This window comes from Emydura macquarii, unplaced genomic scaffold (genome assembly GCF_026122565.2).
Source record: "Emydura macquarii macquarii isolate MOO-44397 ecotype Brisbane River unplaced genomic scaffold, CSIRO-AGI_Emac_v2 contig_2422, whole genome shotgun sequence".
Classification (NCBI taxonomy): domain Eukaryota; kingdom Metazoa; phylum Chordata; order Testudines; family Chelidae; genus Emydura; species Emydura macquarii.
The window spans coordinates 6,119,206-6,134,836 of record NW_027132559.1 but is presented as its reverse complement, the minus strand read 5'-3'; the positions used below and the strand labels follow the sequence as shown (position 1 = coordinate 6,134,836).

Below are 15,631 nucleotides of genomic sequence, written 5' to 3'. Positions count from 1 at the left end.
TGATTCTGAATAGCTCTGTGAAAACTGACAAGATTCAAGTAAATTTTCACTCAGCTGAAACTTAGGAAAGCTCAGCAACAGAAGTGCTAGACCTGTCTGTGCAGACTCAAGAAGACAGCATTACATCAGTTACATTTGGTTAATAGTTGTAAGGTTTTCATCAGAATTGCACGGGATAGGCACGTGTGTGTATTAGAAAAATGAAAATTCTTTACTTCTCAGGTTGAGTAGAATTAAGTCCTATGTGTATTATAGGTGGAGCTGGTAGCACTGCCTATATTATTAAATATATATTAAAGGTTGCCTGACAATTTCCAGTTGTAAGATCTTATTTTCATTTGTTTATAACTTTGCCAAACTTTAACTCTTTGGGCTCAGGTTTTTCAGGTCAGATGCCACGCATTATGATACAATTTTTAATTACATGATCACATATTTTTTCCTACAGGACCCCTGCTTCATTCAGTGTGCAGGATGTGGACAGATATGAGAATGTATCAGGATTATGTAGTGAAGGAGGTTGAGACAGTAATCCAATAGACATTTGTTGCAGTAGTTGGAAGGTGTGGAGTGATTGAGGCAAGGGATCACAGGAAGAGGAAGGATGGTCTCATGGTTATGGAAGTTGCTTGCCACACTAGAGAATTGGATTCTATCCTTGCCTCTACCATAGAGTTCCTTTGTGATGCTAGACACATCACTGAACAAAAATTTTCATAGTTGACTACAAATTATAGCCTCATTTTCTAATTATATTATTTCATTACTAATTATATCCTCATTTTCTGGGTACCCAATGTGAGACAGTTGGGGCCAGATTGGCAGAAATACCGAGTGCTCACGACTGCCAACTAATGACTCAAGCTGTGGTTTGAACATAGAAAGTGCTATACAAATGCTAAGTACATTGAAAAATCAAGGCCAAGGTGTTCCATTTTTGATAAACTCTTTGAATCGATTAAAACTAAGGACAGAAGGTACCATTAGATAATCTAGTCCAACCTGTACTGAGCCCAGTAGCTTGTGTTTGGCTAACACATAACTTCCAAAAAGGCATCCAGTCCTGATTTGGAGACATAAAGAAATGGAGAAGTCACCATTTTCCCTTGGTAGCTTCTTCTAGTGGTTAATCACACTTGTTAAGAAATTTGTGTCTACTTTCTAATTTGAATTTGTCTGGATTCCAGACAAATTCTAAGGCATGTCTATACTACAATCTTAAGTCGACGTATGTTAGGTCGACTTACAGCCACCCCAGTATTCTCCTTCATGCCTGGAGCCCAGCTGCCCCTGGGCTTCTCGCCTTCAGCGGGGAGATCCACGCTTGGAGTCTGGTCAGCTGCCATGCTCTTGATGGGGAGCCAGGATCTGAGTGGGGAGGGGGAAGCCCAGGTGGCAGCCCAAGCTGGGCAAGGCAGATTGCCATGAAATTGACAAGACAGCCAACAGCCATGTAAGGATCATTTAGAACTACACCGACACAGCCCTACAGCTCTTGTGGAGGTGGAGTTATGATGTCAGTGTAGTAGGGCACTCACTTTGATGTAGACACTGACATAGTTAGGTCGACATAAGCTGCCTTATGTTGACCTAGCTCTGTAGTGTAGACCAAGCCTTACTTTTCTGTGCCTTTCTCCACTAAAGAGTCCTTTAATACCCAATCTTCCTTCTTGATAAGCCAAAAGTACTGAGCTCGTCTCTCACTGTAAGGCATTTTCTGCAGTCCTTGTAAGGTTCTTTTCTGCAATTTTTCAGCGTTGTTTTTAAAATGTAGACACCAAAACTGTGTGTAGTTTTCTAGTATTGGTCTCACCAATGCTATATATATATAGAGGTAAAATCACTTCCCTACTCCTAATGGCTGCTACTTTGTTTATACACGCAAGGATTGTATTAGTCCCTTTTGCCACAGCATGGAACTAGAAGCTAATGTTGAGTTGCATATCCACTTTGACCCCTAAATCCTTTTCAGAGTCACTGCTTTCCAAGATATAGTGCCCCATTCTGTAGGAATGGCCTACATTCCTTGCTCTTAGATGTATAACTTTGCATTTGACTGTATTAAAACACATTTTGTTTGAATGGGCCCGTTTCACTAAGTGATCCATATCACTCGATATGGCTATCCTGTCTTTATCATTCTTTACCATTGTGCCAATCTTTGTCATCCACAAATTTTATCAGCAGTTATTATATTTACTTACAGATTCTTGATGAAAACGTTGAATAGCATCAGACTTAGTACCGATACCTGTGGAAGGTGACTAGAAACACCCTCATTATATGATTTCCCATTGACAACTATTCTTTGACATCTGTCAGTTTAGCCAATTCTTAATTTAACGTGCTTTGATACTGTGTTGTGCTAATCTTTGGCTGTAATCTCTCTGCCTCAGTTCCTTTCTGTAAAATGGAGATACCACCCAATCTCACAGGGGTGTTGTGAAGACAAATTCATTGTTTGTGAAGCACTCAGATACTATGGTGAGCGCACAATAGAAATGCTCATGAGAAAATTAATAATTTTGTATTCAGTACAGGCCAGGTTTTGAATATTTGGGAGGTGGGGAGCGGAGAGAGAGAGAGAAAAGCCTTGGGGCCACACACTGGGTAACTACATGTTCATTGAATGAGGGGTCCTGTGGAAAAAATAGTATATGACCATGTAATTAAAGATTGTATCATAATGCATATGCCAAAGGCCAAATTAATGTTGCATGGGTCATCTTAAGTCTGGCATTTCTTAGCTTTTAAGTGCTTGACTTTACAACCTCAACATTCTTTAAATATTTATTTTTATGTATTAACATGATGTATTAATAGAAGGAATTTGCACATGAAACATTTGCCATAGTAATGTATATCTTATGATGTATTTAAATTTAGGAAACTCAACAGTAAATGAAAGTGGTGCCAGGTGTTGGCTAAGTGTATCTTCTCTACATCTCCACGCTGGTTTTTTAAAAAGACTGGAAAAATAGCTAGTATACAAGATATTCTGGCTCTGGTTAATAGACTTTATTTTCTTCCCTATATATAACCTTTTGACCTAAATCTTATCTATAGTGTTTGATCTTTAAGACCTTGTCTTGGTGGTTTTTTTTTTTTTTTTTAATCTAAATGTTTCTACCCTGTTAATCTAATAGAGGGGAAGGGGGGGTGGAGAGAGAGACACATACATTGCTACTCCTCTCTGCAGCATTTGCTCCTTGGTTATTTAGACACATTGAACTGAAGGAAAATGGAAAATTAAGTTGAGTGTTAATCTAAAATGAACAAATTCTTTATCACAGCGGTTTTAAAAAGGTTTTTCCTTGTGCACTGGGCCACTCTGCCAAACAGCATCTCCTTTACCTGTTGGCAATTCAACTGTAGTTTGAAGCAGCAGTAGGTGAGCTGAAAAATTGAGTTATATAATAACTGTCCTATATACTGTAAAACTCAGTCCAACAGGCATCGATATTTCTAATGGAGAATAAAATAATTTCCATAGGAATTGGGGTCTTCAGTTTCCAAATAAATGGAGGAGTAATGGGTTTTCTTTATACAGAATGAGATGAACAGGGTCTATGAATGGTGAATGCATGTGTTTTGGAACAGATCCTCACTTTGTGTTAACTGGTGTAGCACCCTTGACTGCAGTAGAGCTGAGGGCCCTTTGGGTTGCTGGTAAGCAATTGTACATATACTGAGATATTTGTGCCTGTAATATTGTAGGTGGGAAAAGCAATGTCATCAAATGAGACAGCAGCATATGAGATCATGAGGAGTCTGGATGTGGATTATGTTTTAATTATTTTTGGAGGTGTGATTGGCTACTCTGGTGATGATATCAACAAGTTCTTGTGGATGGTGAGAATAGCAGAGGGAGAACATCCTAAAGATATCCGGGTAAGTGGAAATATAAACAATAAATCTAGGAGTAATGTGTCCCTGGCAGAATACGCTGTTTCTGTTGGATCCATATTTTGGTACTGTATGACAATACCTTATCTTGAATCTACCCCATTATTAAAACAAAGTCACTTTTCTGGGGTGTGACCTTATCACAAGGGGAGAAATTGTACGATAAAATGTGTTAAATCATATGGTTTTTAGGGTTCTTTCACATTTGGGTGGCAGTGAGTGATAGTCCAGTGTTTTTCACTACACATGGTCTTTGGGGTTAGTCATTTTAAAACTTCACATTTTGAGCATGATACAGCTATTGAATTGAGGACTGTTACTGAAAGCACAGGGTATCTACTGTATTAGCCTGGGTGGGTCACACTGTGACCATTGCACTTTTAACTGAATCACCAAAGAAATATTCTGAACATTTAAATAGCTACTTTTAAGGAGCTGGTTTTTAGTTTTTATACTAACAGTTCCAGGAAATGAATTTCTACTAAATTGAACTACAGGTTAATAGAGTAAAAGGATTTTACTTATATTGTAGAGTAAGAAATATCCACATTTTCTAAATCAAGATACAAGGTGAAGACAAGCAACAGTCTTAGTAGACGAAAGGAAATGTTAAACTGTTGTAAAGTGAGGGAACAATATGCTTGGTTAGTTAACATTCCAACCTGTGTCCAGGGACAGTAACTGCATGCTTCCGATTAACTTTTTTTATTTATTGTTCCACCCAATCAATTCAATTTCCTAAATGTGTGATTTCAAGTCTGTTTTATATACAATATACACAGTTTGTGCTTATGTCACAATAACTACACACACCTAGTTATGCTATTCAGAATAATTAATCGTAGTTCAGGTGCATAAAGTATAAAATACTAATTTTGGTAGATGTTCAACTAAATTATACACTTTGTTGTGATCAATATATCAGAATATTGGTGTTCTCCAAGAACTGTTTACTATTGAAATTCTTGCAGAAACAAGAATCATGTACATCTACATACAATAAATGGATTAGCAAAATCATGTCAGCTAGAGGTAAATTTGTCAGTAAAACTGATGGTACACACCTGCCTTTAGTTACACAGCTATTGTGATGTTAGTGTTAAGGTTGAGTGTCACTTTCTGAAGATCAACTTCGCTCATGTGTAAACTGTCTTCTATATTTTAAATATACATATTTTATCAAATCCCATCCGTGAGAGCCTTGTGGAGGAGGAAACAAGACTTCCTTTTATTTTTTTTTTTCCAGGAAAGTGACTACTTCACGCCACAGGGAGAGTTCCGTGTAGACAAGGCAGGTTCTCCAACTTTGCTGAACTGCCTCATGTATAAAATGTCCTATTACAGATTTGGAGAAATGCAGGTCAGTGATATTTGGAACTTTTCCACTTGGTTACAGATTGCAAGAATTTTTCAGCTTGTCCGTGATCTGTAGTTTGCTTGCTCAACTGTCAACACCAGCCCTCTGACATTTATCAGTCATTTATTAAAACTCCGATAAGTATTGCAGTCATGTCCTGGGTACATAGAATAATTGTAATCGGAGAGCTAACAGGATCCTTAAATAGTTCTTTCATACTATCAGTAGCATCTATTGTGTTTGACACCTATAAACTGTGGGGCAGGGAGTTGCAGAATTGCTTTTCAGATCCATACATTCGGTTGGGCTAAAATAAACTCCTACATCCAATGCGTGCCCCTATGGTTAATCTACAGTTTCCACCAGAGAACAGTTCCCTGGGAGATAACATCCCACTAACTTTGTAAGAATGACGTTATCAGTTGTATCCCTAGAAGTCTAAAACTCTGCCATTTGTTAATGTGCACTGAGATTTCATATTTATAATCCAATACTAGACAAATGAGGATAGAAAACAAGTAACTTGAAGTGTAGAATTGAATCACTTCAAATTAAACTTATGCTTCAAAATTTGTGTTGAACTGTGCTTAAATACATTGTTTATTTTCCATAAACCAATAAATTACCTGATCTCTTCCCCAGACTTGGATGCTAAGGGTTACATTGGCACCTTGCTAAGACCTAAGGGCTTCACCTAATTCTCACAAATATGTATGAACTATTAGTTTGATAGCTGCTCCTTCTCTCATTGCTCCCCTTAGAAGGGCAATTAGCATAAATGAAGGCTTACACCTGTGAATGAAGTTTATTAATCTTATTCAGTCCTCCTTTTCTTTTCCATTTTTCCCATCTGCCACTTGCCTTAGTTTAAGTCCTAAAACTTTCTATTCTCTCCTTTGTGTCCTTCCACTTCCATTTCTGATAACAGCACCAAATTCATTATTCATACAAGTGGGTACAACTGAGATCAGTCAGCCTTATGCCTGTTTAACTCCAGGACTGACTTTGGCATATAGACCAAAGGCAAGGAAGTTTGGACATGTAATTTCATGCTCTTCCATGCAGCATTTTCATTGTAAAGAGAGGGCAGAGAGAAAATATCCATGTTTACAAGGCACTGCAGGCTCTTGCACTTTGGACCTTTGTGCTCTCCCTGCATTGTTCTTGTTTCCTTTCTGAATAAGGAAATGAAACTCAATGACATAGGTGAGTTGGGCCATCTGCAGAAGATACAGTATATGTATGTTATTTTGAGCTGTTTCCTTTCCAGTTGTAATTACTAGTTGAGCTCTAGTTTTGCTAACAAAACTATTACTTCAAGATTTTCTGAACAGTAATGACATTGCATAGAAAATACTCTACTGATCCCCTTCTCCCCCCCGTTAAAGCAGTTTAGGTCTAGCAGTGAGAATGGTTACAGGTGGAGCACAGCTCAGCTAGCAGTGATGCCTTTCATATTTTTTTTTCCAAACTGATGTGTAATATTAACTTTATAGCTGGATTTTCGGACACCGCCAGGGTTTGATCGCACACGCAATGCTGAGATCGGCAACAAGGACATTAAATTCAAACATTTGGAGGAAGCCTTTACATCAGAGCATTGGCTTGTAAGAATATACAAAGTGAAAGAACTAGACAACAGAGAGACAGTGAACCATAAACCTAGAGTAACCAACATTTTACCAAAACAGAAGTATTTGTCAAAGAAGGTGGGTTCCCAATGAAGTAACTCAAAAGAGGCAACAATCTCATTTGTTTTTAACAGTAAATTACATAGCTGATGAATTATATATTTCCACTAGCCAGATCTTTTTATGAATATAGTTCATATTAGTCTCCAATATCAGACCTGCCTGCTGGTAAAAATTGTTAATTTACTGTCTGCTTAACCTGTGAGCATGTGAAGACACAAAGCTAGATTATTTTTTAGACAGTGTTGCTAACTGGCAATAGGCTGTGTCACTGTCTGTTACAAATCTTAAACAGCTTCATGTAAATTGAAGTATACTCTCCAGAGTACATCAATCATGTTTCAGTAACTGGCTCAGTAAGTAAAATAATGTGGAAGTTGCTTTCTGAACCTGTTTGTAAATAGTGATGCCTAAAAGTTTCAAAATGACATTTTTGTATTAAATAAATTAAATCTGAACCTTTTGTTGATTTAACATAAGTGTCTGGCTTCTTACTCTGTGAAATCATCTCACTTAAAATGTTCCTTTTAAAAAAAGAAACCACAGTTTGGTCTTTGTGTTTTGTCTATTATAGTGGGGGGGGGGGGGGAGAATTTTGGGGGGGTAGGAGGGGGTGGTGTTGCAGAAGTAGTAAAAGGAAAAAAATTTTCAAAGCTGCTGGTAGCCCTATGATTAAAGGCAGTGATTTATCTCAAATAGGAGTCCCAAATCTTGTCAAATGAACAATGATAATACTAGTATTAAATTAGTATACAACATAGTATGGATACTCTCTGTTCAAACCCATGTAAGGTGCTTTGGTGGCACAGTCCAATTAGACTGTACTTGGATTGGAAGAAAGGATTCTGTTTTGAATTACTTCACTTGTAATGTAACTAACTGGCCTTACAAGTTGAGGTCATGTTTAATGCTAAATGTGAATATTTTGAATGGGCATTTATTGCTAGCGGGCCTGGAACTTCCAATTTTTTCAATTTAAACTTTATATTAAAGTGCCTGTTGCAGTTTGCACTCTCAATACTTGAAATTCAAGTTTAGTATTGACATTGTTCTGCTCTGACAGCTTCTGAAGTTGTCCATTAAGAATACACCCAACCATACTTCTGTCAGCTATGTTCCTTTAAACTGAACAACTGGGTTGCTGTCAAGCTCAGACAGCGTAAAAGTCTGGGTAGCATTTGGATGAGACGTACATTTTACATCCTGTGGAAATGGCCACATTGATTAGCAGCAAACATGTAGGCTGCTAGGGGCAGCACAATGCAGCAGGTATCTTTAGATAAAGCCTAAAACAGAGCCTTCAAGGCTCTTTCATAACTACATGAGGGGTATCTTCCTGGCCAACCTCCAACTTGCAAAATTATTCTATCCACACACACCCATGTAAATTAAAGATATGGTATTTCATACTATCAAACTTTTATACAGTGTGTGGTTAGTTTTCAGTAGTAGATGAACGTATGTACATTTGTCATATCAGTTGGTAAAATGAAAGGTGCACTCTAAATGTTATCAGTCAATAGTGCTGCCTTCCAGCTGCTTAATGGGTTGTAGTTTCTATTTCCCTGTCCAAATGGTCTGCAGTTCAGCCTGACAAGCAGTTACATGTAAAATGTGCTGAAGCAACTGAACTTCACATTCTGTTCTTTGTGATGAATTAAATACACAATCTGACTGTTTATGCTCCCCTAGAGTTAGCTAGAGGGGGTGTTAGCTAGTGTTTCTCATAGATCTACCTAACTTATATAAAATACAAACAGTGAAATTAACTTTTTACTATTTATATTAGTTCTCTCAGTAAAATATCTGCTCAGCCTAAAATTTGGGACATCAAATAGAAAACTAAAATAGCCCTCTGCTCATTTAATGTCATCTTAGGGCCCAATGGCTAGAACCCCCTCACTCTGCTCTTAAATTTTCATGGTAATTTACTAATTCTTTGAAAGCATACACCTAGATTCTCTGAATCTTTATTCAGATGTTAATGTTTGCTCCAATATATTACATCAATCATATAGGACATAACTTACGCTATTTACACTAAAATTGACAATTCTGTGAGAGATACTTTAGTTATCTAGTCATCTTCTCACAGATAACTGTTACCCAATGCTCACTTATCTGGAAATTTTTCATTTCCAAGTTTGAGATGAACTTTCTGCACTGTTCTATATATTATTTTTGCTCCTTGTGTCCCTAATTGAGCTGAATCAGAATTCTTATTAGCAGCTGCAGCACAGCTCTGGCGACAGGGCTATGCATGATGGACTTGAGTCTTGCAACAAATGGCTTTTCATACAACTTTATGAAAGGGGAGGATGTTGGGTTTTATTCAGGCAGTAGCCTGAGCCTTGTCTGCCAACTGTTTAACAGTTTTAAAATAAAAAGGACAATATGAAGTAATTTAGGCCCACTATCTAACTTTACTTAATAAAAGTTCCAAGATCAGAGGTTGAAAAGCACAGTATTATAGTGTAAATAATAAGCATTATAATTAACTAATACAATGTATTCTGTTTTTCTTTTTAGACTGCCAAAAGGAAGCGTGGCTACATTAAGAATAAACTAATTTTAAAGAAAGGCAAGAGACCCAACAGGAAGACAGTTTAAATACACTGTTCTGATTTCTAATACAACGCAGTTGTCCTTGAGATAACCAGTCTTTGCCTTTTAGCTCAAGTCATGTTTCACAGCAACATGAGGGTACAGAACCATCATTGGTCCAGATTATTGTACAAATTTTTCAGGCAATGTCTGATTAAAAATGTTGGCTTATTGAGAACAGCTGTTTTAGATTTGTAATGTGAAGCAAGACCGAGCTGCTGTCCAAGTCTAGTAGCAGATTTTTTTTATTGGTACATATTATCCTTCAAATCTGAGAATTTGGACTGATTGCAACCAAAGAACCCTCAAATTTGGTCCTTGGCACATGCATACTTGTCAATTTTTTTAATAACCATATTTCAGCTGAATAAGCAATATGTTAACTAGCATGGTAAAATCTGTAAAGTGATTAGTTTTTCCAAGCTGTTTTTTTAAACCAGTGAGGCTGTGTAGGTCCTTGAAATTCAGCTATCAGAAAACACAAATTACTCTCTTCTACTATTTATTTACATGGTTTCTTTAAATGTCCTTTTCTATTGCTGTTAAGTTTTTTGATCTGGACTGTAAGAGGCAAGCTGCAGTTTCACAAATAACTGGACAGATTACAGTTATTGGCTGATGCAGTTTAAAGTGAGCAAGCTGCTTTTGTTTAAATACAATTGCAGTATTGCTGCCTTACACAGCACAAATCTTGTATAATGTAAATATAAGGGCTAAATTTGTATTGTTCTGAAATCTGAAGCAACATTAATGCTACTGAGCACCATAGCAGCTGGTGTTTCAGAACTAAAGTTAAACTAGTTTAGTGAAATGTTTACATGGTAAAACAACTATAGCTTTTTTTAATTAAAAAAGTTGACAAGTATACAAAATCCCCTTTCTGTGGCTAGTAGGAGAGGTGTAGTGGGTTTGTAAATCCCAACCTTCCTTTTTTGTGAGGGCAGGGGAAATTGGAAATGATTGTTTCTCTGCATTTTTTAATCAGTTGAAACTTGTGCTTTAGTGCTATTTGCTTTCTTTTATATTTTTTTAAAATTTGACAACTGTCAAATTAAATGCACTAAAATATAAATGGAGATTGAATATGTTCACTTTCCAGCTATAGGAAACTTTATTAAAAGAACTAAGACAATTTTCAAGTCTGTATAAAGTGAAAGAAAGGGTTTTTGCAGTTTTATTTTCCTGCCAAAGGATGCAACTCATTTTTATATAAGCAAATCTAATTTACACCAGAAGTGGTGGTGTAAAATGCAGAATAGTATGTACCTTTCATGAAAAAATGTAAATTTACAATATTCAGTGAGAATGTTACTGCTGATTTTTTCCCCAAGGTGTAGAATATTTTTTGATTTATAAACTCATTTTTGATCTTAACGGTTCTTTTACAGACCAATACTACAGCTGCAACATTTTCACAAAACTAAAAATTCTGGATTTCAGACCCTTGTCCTTGTGCGATTTCATTTTACTTTATTGCTTTAAAGCTCAATGCAAACCAGTTGTTGACTGTAGGGGAAAATAAAGTTAATTCAAATTTTGTGTTAACGTGTCTTGTCATTTTTGCTCTTAATGAACTTGAAACAGTGATGCTCTAAATAGCATACACCACCACAAGGTTTTCAGCAGGTGTTTAGTGAGACTAGTTGAGATTAAATGTAGGATTATTACAACTTGATCAAGCCATAGGAATTGTTAGATTCAGCTACACTTTATAAGGAATTTCCACTAATCTGTTTAGTGATAGTATAATTGTACAGTTGAAATCACAATATATCAGATAAAATGGTACAGTCAATGTCCACATTGAGTTCATCAGGGACAAATTTTTTCTTTTTATTTAATCCTATTATGAAACACACAAGGGTGTGTCTGCTTACTTAATATGAAAAGTCTCTACTTCATAATTTTTGCCTTATCACTGATCTTGGAAAACAAAAAAAGGTTAAACTTAGCCCTGCTAACAATGCTCTAAAGCAGTGTTTCTCAATTAAATTTGGCCACAGAACCCTTTTGAACTCGATAAATAATTGCGGAACCTCCCAAACTCTTAAAAGTATTTTTACATATGGGGCCAAAAAAAATGTCAAAAAGCAAATGATATACAAACAACTAGGTCAGCGTTTCTCAATTAAATTTCCCTGTGGAACCTTTTAGGCTCCATGGGGAAATTACACTCATACTTGATACCCTCCACTGAAAAATCCAGGACATCTTCCCTTTTTCGGCAGCGTGGAGAACAGCTGCTCTCAATGGTGCGATGTCACTTTCTTGCAGAACCCTAATAAGGTTCCGCAGAACACCAATTGAGAAACACTGCTCTAAAGCTTTATTTAAGTAGTCATGAAGACTACTCCAATTCCCAAAATGCAGAGTTGTTGGCCTTTATGGAAAGACTATCAGAGCTGCTATTACTGCTTCAGTAAAGCCACAGTAATCTCTAGTAACTTACCATCAATTCCTTTCCAAGTTGTCTTCTGCTAGAAAGTTCACAAAATGCAGAACCCTGTGTGAATTGTAATTAAAAATATCCTCAGGGAGCAGCTGCTATCTTTCCCCACACATGCATGCTGCCATAAGTCCCACATGCATATTTAAAGACATATGGCTTGAGCTTTACAATTTGAAATCTGGAAGAGAAAAGGAGATCCTGTTTAGGCACTGAACTTGAATATCCTGAGTCTAAGGCCTGGTCTACACTAGAGCGTTTTGTCAACAAAAGTCAGCTGGCCAAGGACTAGCAGCAAGAGAGGAAGTGAGGCAGCCCTATACAGCTGGTGATAAGGGAAGGGGAGATTACTTACTTGTAAAGTCTGCTTACTTGAAAATACCATTGTCAGAATTTTTGCTCTTCACTCCTGAGCACTGAAGACCAACAGGCTCAGCTATTGAAGGAAGTGGTAGCATAGTTGAATATAAACCATGCCAGCTACAGCATTTCCATGCTACCATGTTGCATATACATCTACTACCTTCTACTCACTTCCTTGAATTGCACAGATGATGTTGTGTGGTGGGGGCTAATTCAATATGACTAATGACCAAAACCAGCATGTAAACATTGAGCCACCTTAATTTCCAAATTCTGAGGATTGGTAGGTTAAAAACTCCTGTTGATATTTAAAGAACTATAGGTTTTCTGAAAACACCACTCTGCACAAAGGTGATGGTGGCAATGAGGGGACAATATAAGTAAAATACTTCATCTGCCTCTAAGAGGGAGGTCCTTGCCAGCAACCAGTATAATGGTGGGTTGATTACACATTTGAAAAATCAATTTGATATTTCTGAAAAAAGGGGACCTTGACATATTTCAGCTTCTGAGGTAGACCAAGCACTGTGGAGTTCTGTTTGTCAGTCACTGACATGAAAGTCCACAGATAAAGCTTCTTCATTCCTCTACTATCTCAAGGGAAAGACAGGCCTTAAAGAATGCAGTCACTGTTCTCTCTGAAGAGGGCCTGAACTTGCTTTCCAGTCTGTGGTAGGCTCTCTGGTCCTCCAGATAGAACCTAAGGCTTGGTGTGCACTGCTGGTGAAATTCAGCCGCAGGCAATGGTAGATACGCAAGCTAGGTAGAGTAGCTTGCGTATCTCCTGCTGACTTCCTAACTTCTACTCACGCTGGTGTCCCCACTACGCTGCACTGACAGGAAATGCCCTCCCATCAACACAGCGTTAATCTTTTTGCGGACTGGATTAAAGCCCTCTACTTCCAGATCAATTGAGTGGGTCTCCACTGCCGTTCAATCAATCTGGCAGCGCTGCCATCAAATAGACGTACAGCTATCCACTCTTAAAGCAGCAGAAATAACCCCTGTAGCATCAGCAGCACAGGCTATCTGAATCTCATGGCAGACCAAGCCTACATCAGTAGGTACTAGCTTAAGATGCTAATATTTGTAAAATTTCCCAGGGTAGAGCCTTTCAAAGCACCACCTGGCTATTGAGTCATAGGTTACCAAGCCTTCAAGGATGGCAGTCCCAGTGGTGAAAATCTGAAGGAGGATTCCAAATGAATCCCAAGCTGAGAGGACAAGGGGCACAGTATCATAACTTCAACAGGTCACTCCGTGAGCCAGAGCTACTTCTGCAACAAAGGTCTCATGGGAAGACTATGGCTCTCACAGATAAATACCATGGCCAGTTTCAGCTCAGTGAGCTTTTTTGAAAAATTGGGAGGGCTCTGCCCACGTAAGTTGTTACTGTCTTAGTGCACCTCCATAACAAATTTTCATTTGGCCCACTTGAGTCCAAATATTACCCATCACTTGGCCTGTCCCTGCCCAAGCAGCTGGAATAGTTGAGAGCCCTTAGTCCAGAGTTATCAGGTTCTCATTCAGTCTGTCCTGTACATGCTGTTCCACTGTGGATAAATAAAGCTATTGAACTTGGACTTCTCACATCTTAGGTGAGTGCCTAAACACCAGACTACTGAGTCATTCTCACTATCTTCCTCTGACCCAATGACTATTCATTGTCATTCATAGTGGCAATGCATAGTAATTTGCCCAGGAAAACAGTGTGAGAATGGTTCTGTATTTAAGCACCCATTTCTAATCTCCCAATGCTCAGACCCAGTTTCCTCGCAGGAGTTATTCACCTGGGACAAATTTCAAAAGTGCCAAAGTAACTCAGAAGCCTAAATCCTATTGAAAGTGAATTTTACCCCTGGAGATTATGTAGTAGTCTATGGATTAAAGAAAATGGTTTCTTCTTCGAATGCTTGCTCATGTCCATTCCAATTAAGTGTGTGCGTGTGCCATGTGCACAGTCACCAGAAGGTTTTCCCCCAGCAGTACCCATCTGGTCAGTGCAGGCGCCCCCAGGAGTGGTGCCTCTATGGCGCTGTGTATAGGGCCCTGCTGACCTGCCACCAACTGAGTTCCTTCTTACCGCCCATGACAGTCGTTGGAGCTTCTTGCCTCTGTCTGGCAATCTTTCCTCCTAGCCCCCCAAAAAAGTTGTTTGTTAGTCATTAATTGTAGCTAAGTTTCATTTGGGGGGCTCCTCCCCTCACCTCCAATCTTTTCCCCGGGACCAGGACATGCCTCAGTTCCAAGGATTTGAACCATGCAGGAACTGCCACAAACTGATGCCAAGAAGAGACCCGCACGAATCCTGTCTAAATAAAATGCCTTGGAGAAGCACATCAAGCAGACAGGTGTAAGATCTGCAGGGGTTTCCAGCCAGGGACAAAAAAAGAGCAGAATGTCACTTAAAGAGAACAGATTTCCTCTGAAGCGGCTTCAAGAGGTGCTGCTGTGAAAGGCCAGCGATTCCTGCATCAGGAGCACTGTTCTCAGGACAAGGCTGCATCAACAGAATCCCAAGCCTTTGTCTGTCTTGATGCACTCAATCTTATCCTTGGAGGTTTTACCTTTTGACGCATTCTGCCTAGGTTCAAGCTCAACTTACAGGAATCTATAATGGGGGCCCTTGAGGAGATGCTGGGGGTGCTTTCCCATCTTTCTTCAGTGCATAGTGCAACATCCACAAGCAACTGTGGTGCCCCTACCTAATTTGGAAAATGCAAAGGTAGAAGCACTGAATAGGCATCCATCTGTTCATAGTTTTGCCACACTAACATGGTTTGAAGCAGATAAGAAGCCTGCTTTCTTATTTCAAATGTGAAGAAAAGATTAAGTGGAGTGTTTAAAAAGTACCAAACTTTTTTCCTCCACTGTGAATACAGGTACTGAGAGTCTTAAAATTACAAGGCACAGAAATAGCTTAGCTTAGCCGCCAGTACACCAAGAAAAGAGAGAGCAACCTCACGAAGACTGACACATAAGGGCAGACAGCTAAGGCAGCAACTAAAACAGAAGCACAAATACAGCAAGCAGCACAAAGCTGACACACAAAAGTCTAAGAAAAATAAGCATATTAAGTGCCTGCATAGGAGGCAACATGCCAGAGCAGGCAAAGAAGTGCTGGAGTGCCCAGAGCATTTGCAAATACCTCTATCTAAGCAACTGAGAATAACTGGACTGTAGGGATGTCAAAGGATAAACCTTGTGCAAAGACTTGGGAGCGGCACAGAAGAACAAGAAACAGGGATGTCTTTTGCTGGAGCA

The 15,631-nt window shown here is 38.6% G+C and overlaps 1 protein-coding gene across 1 annotated transcript in view; it reads left to right on the top strand.

Moving 5' to 3' along the window:
- STT3B (STT3 oligosaccharyltransferase complex catalytic subunit B) overlaps nucleotides 1-11,115 on the top strand; it is a 75,694-nt gene extending 64,579 nt beyond the window's left edge. The window contains exons 13-16 of the mRNA XM_067561845.1: nucleotides 3,718-3,891; nucleotides 5,153-5,266; nucleotides 6,760-6,972; nucleotides 9,484-11,115. Coding sequence (XP_067417946.1) covers nucleotides 3,718-3,891; nucleotides 5,153-5,266; nucleotides 6,760-6,972; nucleotides 9,484-9,564 — 582 coding nt within the window. The 3' untranslated portion in view covers nucleotides 9,565-11,115. The remainder of the gene's footprint in view (nucleotides 1-3,717; nucleotides 3,892-5,152; nucleotides 5,267-6,759; nucleotides 6,973-9,483) is intronic.
- Nucleotides 11,116-15,631: the final 4,516 nt, after the last annotated feature.